Raw genomic sequence first — 13,116 nt, 5'->3', positions numbered from 1 at the left:
ATTCTTTAAGGGCCAATATGGAGTTACCCAGAGCACTGACTCTCAACCACATTGGATAAGTGAGCTGGCTACTCTTTAATAGGAGTGTGAAGAAAGGGATGAAAAAATTTTGGATGAACTGAATAAATGAGATGCTGACAATGAGATATTGATGGATATAAATGCTAACTCCATTCTTGTTGTTAAATGTTCCTGTATTCTGAAAATCAAATTCAGAGCAGCAGCTATGGTATTACCCTACTTTCATATAACATATGAGGAAGACGAGAGAGCAAGAGATCTAGAAAGATACACACCGAACTGTTAACAGTGTAGGTGCCTTCCAGTGAACAGAGGAAAATGAGGGGAACTTTGACCTTTTACTCCCTATAAATCCTTAGAGTTTAAATTGTTTACAACCAATATGTATTGTATTCACATATTAATTTTTATGGTAACTGCACAATACAGTTTGCCAAAAGTGGTTTGATCATTTAAAACCACTTAGTTTTTAGAAAATGATCTATTCTGAGTCTGCTGAATTCAGGCTGAAGACACTATCACCACATCTCAGAAGGCCTCCAGCACCTTCCCATGCAAACCATTTCCTAACCCAGAGGGAGACTTGGTGTTGAATTTTGTGTTCACCATTCTCTACATGTTTTCCTAAACAAAAAATAATTTGTTTCTGACTTTTTAATTTATATAAATGGAATAATATAGCATATAATCTTTTGAGAGTTTTTCATTCAATATCATGTCTTTGGGATTTATCTATGCATAATTGTAACATATTCATTTTCCTTGAATAAACACACCAGGGATTTATTTATTCATTCTACTATTGACGGATGTTTGGGTTGCTTCCAGAGTTTTGCTGTGGTGCACATTTCTGCTCTACATACTTGTGTATTTGTTTCTTGGTATATACATGTGAGAATTTGCCTCGGCTCTGCATGCAGGAGGAGACTGCTGTTTTACTAGGTAAGGCCAGAATGTTCTCCAAAGTGGTTTCCAACTCACACTCCCACCAGCAGTGGAGGGGAGTCTATTGTTCCACAGCCTTGCCAATACTTAGATTGCCCAACTTTTTAATTTTTGCCAGTCTGGTATTTTTAAAAACTCTTATTTGTCTAATTGTTTTATTAATGAGAATGAACATTTTTTCATATGTTTATGGGCCTTTGTGTATGTTCTCTTTGGTGAAGTTTCCATATAATTGCTTTGCCCATTTTTCTTTGGATATTTGTCTTTTCTTACTGATTTATAGAAGTTCTTTATGTATTCTGAGTATTAAATGTGTTGCAAATATCTTCCTTCAGTTTGTGGTTTATCTTTTTATTCTCTTTATAGTATCTTTTAATGAATAAAGTTCTGAGTTTTAATAGTTAGATTTATCTTTCTTTTCCTTTGCGGTTTGAACTCTTTTGGTGTGTCTTGTTTAAGAAATTGTGAATCCTTCTGTGGTAGGATAATAGGACATCTAAAGATGTCCACGTCCTAATCTCTGAAACCTATGAATACGGTATGTTACATGGCGAGGGGGAATGGAGGCTGCATGTGGAATTAAGGTCGCTAATCAGTTAACCTTAAAATAGGATGGTTATCCTGGATTATCCAGGTGGGCCCAATATAGTCACAAGGATCCTTACACGTGAAGAAGGTCGGAGGGGGATGTTAGTACGGAAGAACGGGTTGAGACTGTAGGGAATTTTCAGAGAGATGCAATGTTGCTGACTTTAAAGATACAGGAAGGGGCCATGAGCCAAGGGATGTGTGCAGCCTCTGGAAGCTGGAAAAGGAGAGGAAACGGACTCTCCCCGAGGGCCCCTAGAAAAGAATGTGTCAGCCCTGCTGACACCCCGATTTTGGCCCAGTAAGACCCATGGTGAACTTGCAATCTACAGAAGTGTCCGATAATAAATTAGTATTTCTGTAAGCCACTAAGTTTGTGGTCATTTGTTACAACAGTAATAGAAAACCAACATACCAACTCTACCCTGTTTTAAAGGAAACTCTTCTATTGAGTCCACTAGGCTACTCTGTAGTTTCCACTTGCTGTGTTCCCTGTGCCTCCAGAACAGAAGTTCTCAGCTCTGACTGCACACTAGCATGACCTAGGACGCTTTCAAATTTGATAACAAAAACAAAAATCACCCAGTGTCCAGGCCCAAAACCAGACCAATTAGATCAGAATTTCTGGAATTTCTGGAAGTAGGCATTGGTATACTGCTCTGTTTCCATATCTATCATTACTTCATCTTTTTGTTTTGATCCAATTAAAAGTAAATTTGCAGACATGAAGAAACTTCCCACTAAATGATATACATATACCTTTAAAGCTCCCCAGGAGCCAGAGTTGAGACCCACAGGACTAGAACTTTTTTTTTTTTTTTTTTTTTTTAAGACAGAGTCTCACTCTGTTGCCCAGGCTAGAGTGAGTGCCGTGGCGTCAGCCTAGCTCACAGCAACCTCAAACTCCTGAGCTCAAGCGATCCTCCTGTCTCAGCCTCCCGAGTAGCTGGGACTACAGGCATGTGCCACCATGCCCGGCTAATTTTTTCTATATATATTTTTAGCTGTCCATATAATTTCTTTCTATTTTTAGTAGAGGTGGGGTCTCGCTCTTGCTCAGGCTGGTCTCGAACTCCTGAGCTCAAACGATCCGCCCACCTCGGCCTCCCAGAGTGCTAGGATTACAGGCGTGAGCCACCGCGCCCGGCCTGGACTAGAACTTTTTAAAATAAACACAATCCTCTTTCCTGAGGCAGCATTTCAACTATAGACCTTCACAAGCCACATCAAGCCTGCCCTTTAAATACTGCTATTCATGACCTCTACATGGCTTCCCCATCCACACACCCTCACTGATTGCCTCGGGACCTTCTTGCTCCAGTTTCACAATATCCATCCCAATGTTTCTGGTGTCAGGTGGATGGAGTAGCTGCCGCTACTGCGGCCCATGAGCTCTGGGAGGGCAGTGGCGCTGTTTTATTCATGTTTTGCGTCTCCCTGCTGTGCTCTGCTGTGGATTAATGAACACTGAAAACAACTGTTTCACGTAGTCAACAGGATAGACTATAATTTTATTTAAAGTGTAGTTTTTCTTTGTCTAGGGCAGCAAATAAATGCTGGTTTGGTGAAGTGCTAAAATTAAGATGAGTTAGAAAACTGAATTTGGTCACAGATTTCACGACCAACCAGATTAACCAGGGCAACAGGTAATTAAAGCTATCCATCCACAAAAGAGACCTTCAGTGTCAGAAAACAAATATTTCCTCATGAGGAAAAACATGAGGATGAACAATTAGTCATTTTTCTCATGTCAATTACTGAATAATTTGGGCATAAGTTTGTCATGTTAGAAAAATTAGTCACAGGTTACATTAACTTCCTTTAACACCTGTAAAAATATTCTCAGCCTAACTACTCAAACTCCTCTCTGAGAATTTTAAGCTTTGTTCTCTGTGCTATGAACTTAAACAAGGTGGATGTGTCAGGGAAGCAACAATAAACCTGCTTACTTTTAGAATTTCCACAGAGACAAAAAGAACAAAAGAATCTTTGTATTTTTCCTTGGGAGAAATCTATTCTTTAAGGTACATTGCCCTTGGAGAAGGAAAAAAAAAAGAAAAGAGAAATATAGCCTGTTAGTACTAGCAAGTAAGACCTCTTCACACTCCCAGGGCCACCTCTCCAGTTTCAAGAGAGTGGATATGAACAGTGTGTCCAATTGATCAATTATTGCTAGCCTAAAGAAACTGTAGCCTTTGAGGGTTCAGAGTTCTTTCTAGAAAATAAGTCAATTAAAAAGCTGAACTAACCTATTTAACTGTTAGCTCTGTTGCTGAAAACTACTTTGCATTTATACTTTATGTAAAGCAGGCTGAAAGTCAAAATGACCTTCAAAGGAAAATATTTACATCTGTCAATTTTGACTTCGAGTTCTGAAATCTTGTTGAAGAGGCCAACTGAATTTTACTTGGCTTTGTTTGTTTATTTTTCCATTTCAGCAAACATCAATATTTTTTCTTTCCTACTGTCATTGCCAAATTTAATATAAAAATATTCTGAGGTTGGCTTTTGAAGAGCAAGGCCAGAGAAGCCTGGGGAAATAAGAGATACCTTGTATACTGAAGCCCTAAAGAGTTTCAATCCCTATAGAGAAAAAGATCAAAGAACAAGATAGTTTTCTTAAATGCCTTATTCAAGTATTAAAAGACTGTGTGTGTGTGTGTGTGTGTGTGTGTGTGTCTTTCTCTTTCACCATACTGTGGTCTATACATCTTCTGGCTTCAGAATTACTTTTCCTTTTTTTTAAAGTCATATTCCATATAAGGCAATGTCATCACTCCTAGATATGAGATTTTTTTTTTTTCTTTCCTCAGCGGAGGATAGAGATTATATTTATTGCCAAAAAGTCAAAATACTCCATAATATTTAGTTTCTTAAAGAATACGAAAGTATCTTAAGATAGCTGAGAAACTACATTTTATTTAAAACAGATGAGCAGAATTCTCAATAGTGGGACACATCCTATCTCTAGGTAATATGCCCCAATCCTGGTTACCTCATATATCTGGCTGGTTATTAATACTCTGTTTCTATCCTGACCTTCTAATGTTCATTTTACATAATATTAGAATGCAAAACGATTCAATGATGGAAATATGAAGCTTTCCATGTGTATAAAAGAATGAAGCTGAACATCCACCTTTCCGGCCAACTTAATCTAATCTGGGTAGAATGTAAAACCAGTAACTCTCTCCTGAATCTGTCAGTGGGGAGAAGCTTTGGAGAAATCTACTGGGATCCTTAACAAGAAGAAAACTGCAGACCTTGTACAGAGCTGCATTTTATCATTAATACACGATTCTCTCAACCACACACGTATCAACAAAGCTGGACTGCTCTGCATCCTGATTAATGACACCCAAAACATAGATGTTAGGAAAAATAATGGTCGGCATAGAGGCAGTATATTTTAATATCCTTCTGATTTGACTTTTGCACAACTTCAGGTTTGTGGTGATGGTTAGGTGGTCATGGTGTAAACACATGCAAATTACAAGATACTTGCTTATGACACACTTTCCCTCCCCATTTGTATCCCCTCGCCAATCCCTGAAACCTAGCCATTTGGATTCAAAATAGAAATAAAGGAACAAGAAAGAATTGCTAAGATCAGGTAAATCATTGGAGTGCTGGGTTAACTCACTGCCTCTGGATCCTGTGATTTGCAGAGTCCATTTAATTGCTCTGTCCCTCCGCTTCTTCATAGGTAAAAACAGGTTAGAAATGAAGAAAAAATGATCGCTTCAGAAGGGGTTTAGATACTGTGCTATTGCTTGGGAGGAAGCGCAGCACAGATTTTTGCATGGGGTGAGTCAGCTGGCAAGGAATACAATTATGGACCATATACTATACTTACCAATAATAACTGTGTTGTCATCAGCAATTAACAACTTGCTGTGGACGTAGATAAGCTCAGTGACAAGGTTTCCTTCAAGCTCTGCATGTGTTCTGAGACCACAGAATGATATGTAATTTATCCATTGATTACCAACTGTAAATTAATAAAGAAATTACTAAAATTAATATGGCCAAGCTCAATAAAGGCACATTAAATTTTATTTGTTCAAAACAAATATACTACTTAAACAGGCTATTCAGAATAAATTGTATATTATATATATGTTTTTTCTATTTCAAAATTCACCCAGGATATATTTTTGCTATCCAAATTTTATATTGTTAATCTGGATGGCTATATATTTTTAAAAAATCATATTAAAGTGCTTTCTGTCTTCTCTTTGCCAAGGAAATCCCAAAAGGTATTCAAATATGAACATTTTATTTTAATGATTTGGTGGGTAACTGCGGAGTGTTGGTTAAAGCTGAGCCAGAATGGATAAACCAAGACTTCAGTGTGACACTTGCTTCTATCTTAGTTGACACCTGCTCAAGTTTAATTCAGATGCAAGGTATGTGCCAAAGCCACCTGATGCATGCATAATTTGTAGCACATTCAGTCCTAAGCGGCAGTAAATTGTACAGACTTTGAGTAAATAAAAATGTTGGCGATTAAAAACCCCTCTTTCTTCTAGATCATTAAAATTAGGAAATGAAAGAATCTTTACTACATTTGACTTAGGAGAATTTTATTCAGAGCGTGCAGTACCAGGTTTGTACTTTCAAATATTGTCCTCTCATCTCATCATGTGAAGGCCACTCATATGATGAGAAGAAATGCATTCCATACCAAGCCAATCCAAAATCATTACCCTGGAGTGAGTGTTAGTCACAGGATTTTACGGTCCCATGCCCACACAGCAGTTGTCCTGAACAAGCAAAGTCTGATACTAGGAATAAATGGAGTGGAACCAAACCATCACAAATTCTAATGGAAAGAGAGTACATATCTTTTTTTTTCTTTAAGAGAATTTGAAGCATATTAATAAAAGCAATGGTATTTCATGTTCCATTTGCTGAAGTTTCCATTTATTACTGATGTTTTCTATTTTGCTATTGATGTTATTCAATGTTTCTATTAAATTTGGATATCTTGGAAAGAAATTCATTCACAGGTTATATACAGATTCCTCCTTTTAAACTCTTCCCTTATATAGATGAGTGATCTTATATAGTTCTGTTTAACAAGAGTTGATATGCTGATGTACTAACACATTATGTATAAGAGATGTACTTCTAAAATGTTTCATGTAAATGAGATTTTTGCAATACGTTTCTTCCCCCATTTGTTAATGTTATATTGGAAAGATGCTTCATCTAAAGCAGTACCTCCTTTTAAAAATCTTTTCTGATCCATTTCCTCTATTAAGTCCCTCAAGTGCATAAAATTCCTGGAAAATATTTCTAATATAATGCCTAATATTTTACAAATATTTATGTAATTCTTAATTTCTCCTACTGTTGTACAGGAACTATGTCTTATACATCTTGGTATCCTCATCTTTGCATAGTGCTAAAAAAAAGTTGAATAAATGAGTGAATGGATCAATGGATAAATAAAGTAGCAGATACTTTTTTAGGTTTTAGTTTCTTCATATCATCTACTTTCCTACAGCTGGCTCTTGATCTAGAATCTATAATTTTAAGACACAAAGCAGCTTTTTAAAGGAATCATGGAGCAAACCTGGTACTAAAGTAAACAGGTTCTGCAGTAATTTCCCATTAAAAATTCACACTGAATATAGTAGACCACTGGTTCTCAGAGTGCATAAAGACCACCTCTATGGGACTTGTTAAAGGCAGATTCCTATGACCCTTCCCAGAATTCTGATTTAGCAGAAATCAATTTGATAAGTGCCCTAAGGGATATTGTTTTTGAATGACACTGCCAAAGACCTTTGGTATTTGTAGATTTAAGATTAGTAATATACATTAAGAAAAATAATATGTCATCATCAAGTGAGATGCATTCCAGGGGTGCAAGTCTGCTCAATATGAGGAAATCCATTATAAGATATCATATTGACCAATCTAAGGAGAAAAATCATATGATTATCTCAACAGATGCTAAAGAACTTTTGACACAATTCAGTATCCATTCCTGATAAAAGCAATGAAGAAACTAGGAAATGATGAATACATGCTTAAAATATATAATATGTGTATTATATATAGTGTATGATATACGATTATGTGTGTGCATGTATATATCTTCAATACTACTTAATATTGCCTTAGAGGTGTCAGCCAATACAGTTAGACAAGAGAAATTATATAAGTGAAACCACCTCCATTTGCAAATACTGTGATAGCATACCTGGAGAATCAATGATAAAATTATATCAAATAATAAAAGAATTAAGTACAGTAACAGGATATATATTAACATATAGAAATCAATAGCCTTCAAACACACAAACAATAACCACTTAGAGAATATAAGAACAGACGAAGCCCCATTACAATGGCAACTAAGAAGATAAAATGCTTAAACTTAATAGTCTATGTGCAAAACTTTTATAAAGAAACATTTAAAACATTATCAAGACACAAGAATAGACTTGAACAAATGGAAAGAAATTTGTTGTTCTGGGATAGAACAATTCAACATTAAAAATATGTCAACTCTTCCTAGGTTAATTTATAAATTTAATGTGATCTCAGTAAAAATACCAACAAGGTTTTATAGGGTTATACTCCATAGTGATATTATAGTTCCTATGGGAAAATAAACACGCAAGAATAACTATGAAAACATGGAAAAGAAAAGCTATGAGGGGGCATTAGCCCTATCAGATATTAGTACACACTATAAAGTCTGTAAAATTAAAGCAGTGCAGATATGGCACATACATAGATAGACAAGCCAGAGAATGAAATACAAAGTCCCAAAAGAGACTCAAGTACATATAGAAATTTTGTATATGATAAAGACAGCATCTGAAATGGCTAGGACAAGGACTTTTAAATAAAAGATGCTAGTACAATTGCATCAACACTTGACAAAGACAAAACTCCAATAACTTTATCAAGAATAAACTCCAAACGGATCAGAGATAGAAATGCATGCTTATGACACCAGACAAGTGTTGGAAGGAAATAAGGTGAATTTCTGTATACCCCAAATATAGGGAAGACTTTGTAGCTATCCAGAAGCAATAATAGAAAAGATTGATAATATTGGCTAGATTAAAACAAAAACAATGTTTGCATGACACAAAACACTGTAAACAAAAGCAAAAGGCAAACTGGGTGAAAGTATTTGCAGTATATATCACAGATAAAAAGGTAATAAGAGTCCTAACATATAAAGAACTCAATAATTGAAGGGAAAAGAGATAAATAGCTTGATAGAAAAATGGGCAAAAGACATAAACAGACAATTCACACATACAAAAGATACATTTGAAAAGATATTCATCCTTATAATAATAAAATGCAAATTAAAACTACACTGAGAAATGACTTCTTACTTATGAGACTGGCAAAATAGTAAATATAAACAGTAGGACAACATACTCTGTTAGTGAGTTTGGGTTGAAGTAGGCTCTCTCATACATTGGTGATGAAAATGTAAACTGGTATAAATTTTTTAGAGGGTAATTTGGCAAAATCTAACAAAGCTCCCTATGTGTTCACCTCTTAACTCAGCAATCCCATTCTACAAATTTATCCTAAATATACACCTCCATCCCCTTGATAAGAAGCAGGATATTTATATAGACTCAAAGTGTTTTCCAACAAAATACTTATTAATTACAAAGGGAAAATAGAAGCTTTATAGTGAGGAACTCCAGCAGACATCACCTTTGCCAAGTGGATCAAAGTTAATATAACCAGTAATATTGACAAACCAACATCATATTCCTCCTGATAGGATATACTAAGAAGTACATAACATCGGTTTTTTGATATTCCTGCCCAAAATGCATAATCTAAATCTATTCAGTTACTCTGTAGAATATATTTCAATTTGGGTATGTCAAATTGAGGCGTGTTAGTCGGAGGGTCTCTCAGTCCATACCTACTTCCCACTCATCCTTGGCTATGCAGTAACTTTTATGAAGTGAAACAATCTTTATTTCTTTGTGAGAAATGGCCTTGGGAAGAAAACTAACAGTTAGTACTAACAACAGATGTGAAAGAAAGATGATAATGGTTCCTAGCCAGAAACTGAACATTTCGGATGAATTCACAAGTGTGGTCTGTCAAATGCAATGCGGGTACCCATTTACGACATGAAAGAATCCACCACGCGCTTTACATGAAAAGAAGAAAAAGCAAATTGAGAAAATATTATATTTTGGCCAGTACTTTATTCTGTGAAGAAAACTAGCTCAACATGTAATTGTTACAAAGTTGGTGATGTTAATTTATGTTGATGATATTCTGGGGAAATAAGTGCCTTTTAAAGAAAATGTGGAAAGCCAGGAGTGTATACAAACATTAACATAAAACAATAAATAAATGGGACCTCATCAAGTTAAAAAGCTTTTGTACAGCCAAGGAAACTATCATTAGAGTGAATAGACAACCTACAGAATGGGAGAAAATATTTGCTCTCTACACATCTGATAAAGGGCTGATAATAAGAATCTATCTAGAACTCAAAAAAATCAACAAGCAAAAATCAAACAACCCCATCAATAAATCGGCGAAGGACACGAACAGAAACTTTTCAAAAGAAGACAGAATAATGGCCAGCAAACATATAATAAAAAGCTCAACATCTCTAATCATCAGGGAAATGCAAATCAAAACCACAATGAGATATCACCTAACTCCAGTCAATTGACCTGTATCAAAAAATCCCAAAGCAGGAATGGACACACTTGAAGCTCTGACTCAGGGGGGTAGGTTGGGGGGGAAATGGGCAATATACATAACCTAAACTTTTGTACCCCCATAATATGCTGAAATAAAAAAAAAATCTCAAAGCAACAAATGCTGGCGAGGATATGGAGAGATAGGGACACTCTTAGCACTGCTGGTGGGACTGCAAATTAGTGCAACCTCTGTGGAAAAGAATTTGGAGACACTTCAAAGACCTATAAGTAGAATTACCATTTGATCCAGCAATAGCACTATTGGACATCTACCCGAAGGAACAAAAGTCATTCTATGATAAAGACATCTGCACTTGAATGTTTATGGCAGCACAATTCACAATTGCAAAGATGTGGAAACAACCCAAGTGCCCGTCAGTCCATGAGTGGGTTAATAAAATATGGTATATATATATATATATATATATACACACAATGAAATACTACTCAATTATAAGCAACGATGGTGATCTAGCACCTCTAATATTCTCCTGGATAGAACTTGAACTCATCTTCTGAAGTGAGGTATCACAAGAATGGAAGGCACCACATGTACTCGCCATCAAACTGGCGCTGACTGATCAACACTAAGGTGCTCACACAGTAGTAATATTCTTTGGGGGTAGGAGGTTGGGAGTGGGTAAACTCACAATGAATGGATGCAGTGAGCATTGAAGTGGGGGAAAGGGCACATCTCAAATCATGATTGGGGTGTGGCAAAGTCATAACATGTAACCAAAATGTTTGTACCCCATAATTTCCTGAAATAAAAAAAATGAAAAAACATATAAAACAATAGATGGGCAAGTAGCAGAGAGAGTTCCAATTATATGTCATGGAGGTATTTTGAGAATCTGGAGATTTACACAGGTCCCAGGACATATATGTTGTGAGCACTGGTATATGTGTACCTCAGATGGAGAGAAATTCAGTACAATAGACTCAATGTTGATAAGGAGATTTTGTGGAAGGACATCAAGAGCTTTTACAGTTGTTACTTGAAAACTTGTAACACTTTGTGTATGTACATTCCTAATCCTGATTAAAGGCCTGTGGCCCTTATCTTAAATTGTACTAAATTGGTTGCTAAAATGCTATAATTCACAAAAATTATAAAAACGATAAAGAAATGCTTTAAACATTAAATCTCTGAAGACTAGAGTATCAGATAATTATACATTAATAGCTGCTATTTTTCTTTTCGGGAATTTTAACATATTCGTTGCAGCAGTTTTGTTATTCTAAATAATTAAAACAGTAGAGAACTATATTTTTCTATCCAATTAGAGATTAGTTAGTTCATGTATTTAAAACCCACTACTTATACAAAAACAAAACAATACAACCTTGTACTTCAGGAAAGGGCATTATGTAATTAATCTGTTCTCTCCATGTTTAGAATGTGAACATTTTCCCCACTGAGATGCCTTATTTTGACTTGTTCCCAGGGTACTTGGAAATCTTTTCATAAATGGGCTTAACACTGAAATTACTTCTTGCATTAAAATCCACTTTTTTCCCCCTGAATAGGCAAAGGCTTGGAACAGAGTCCAGGGCCAAAGGAAATGCTTTGTATCAAGCTCAGGACTTTTTTATTGTTAAGAAACTAAATAATAAGCTTGTTTTGACTTTTTATTCTCCTATAACCTCACCTTTACATTTTTACAAGCCACTGCCAGCACTGAATGACTTTCCCAATTTTGTTTTATCAATATGTCTTTTATAGACTTACTCATTCACTGTCATCTTCATTTTAACCCATTAGAAAATATAGATAGAGAGAATAATATGGTAATCTCCTCTGTCCTGGATAAAATTAGATACAGCTTTTGGAAGCATTTGTTATTGGTGATGTACATGTCTTAGGTTTAAAGTGGTTTTCTGAAGTTTTATAGATTGAGCAGACCATCAGTAGAAAATTACTGAACAAACACCACCAATGTGTACGTGTGTGTATATATATATGTTAAAATTATATACATGTACTAAAAGTTTGTCCTTATTTTTAAAACTTCCAAAGAATTTTAAAATTCTTAAAATTTATAAATTTTAGCATAAAATTCTTTCCTTTACAATTCAATAGGTTTTTAAAAATGCTATATTCATAAAGCTGTATAACCATCACCGCTACCTGATTTTAAAACATTTTATCACCCCCAAAGAAATCCCATACTCAACCGTCACTCCCCATTCCACTCCCCCAGACCCTAGCAACCACTAATCCTTACTACCTCTACAAATTTGCCTACTAAAGGCATTTCATAAAAATGGAATCAGACAATATATGGCGTTTTGTGCCTGGTTTCTTTAACTTAGTGTAATGTTTTCAAGGTTCATGCATGTTGTGGCATGTATCAGTACATTCCTTTTTATATCTAAATAATACTCCACTGTATGGATATGCCACGTTTTGTTTATATATTCATCAGTTAATAACACTGGGTTGTTTTTATTTTTTGGCTATTCTGAATAATGCTGCTATGAACATTCATATACAAGTTTTTGTGTGGGCATATGTTTTTCAATACTCTTGAGTATACACTAAAGAGTAGAATTGCTGAGTTACAGGGTAATTTTGTTTAACTTTTGAGGAACTACCAAACTGTTTTTCCAAAGAAGTTGTACCATTTTGCATTCCCAACAGTGATATATGCGGTTCCACTATTTTCACATCCTTGCCAATACTTTATATTATTATTATTGTAGCCATCCTGGTGGATGTGAAGGTATGAAGTTTTATCTCACTGTGGTTTTTTTTTTTTTATTTCAGCTTATTATGGGGGTACAAAAGTTCAGGTTATATATATTGCTCATGTCCCCCCATGCCCCCGAGTCTGAG

General features: G+C 35.5%; 1 protein-coding gene across 2 annotated transcripts in view; it reads right to left on the bottom strand.

Annotated features, from left to right (window-relative positions):
• The window catches only part of PLD1 (phospholipase D1), a 192,328-nt gene that overhangs the window by 13,991 nt on the left and 165,221 nt on the right, over nt 1-13,116 (bottom strand). For both annotated transcript variants that reach the window (XM_069472929.1, XM_069472930.1), the window contains one exon: nt 5,411-5,545. In XM_069472929.1, coding sequence (XP_069329030.1) covers nt 5,411-5,545 — 135 coding nt within the window. The remainder of the gene's footprint in view (nt 1-5,410; nt 5,546-13,116) is intronic.

Source organism: Eulemur rufifrons, chromosome 7, assembly GCF_041146395.1.
Source record: "Eulemur rufifrons isolate Redbay chromosome 7, OSU_ERuf_1, whole genome shotgun sequence".
Lineage (NCBI taxonomy): Eukaryota > Metazoa > Chordata > Mammalia > Primates > Lemuridae > Eulemur > Eulemur rufifrons.
Note: the sequence above shows the minus strand (reverse complement) of the source record. Positions and strands in the feature narration are given on the sequence as shown.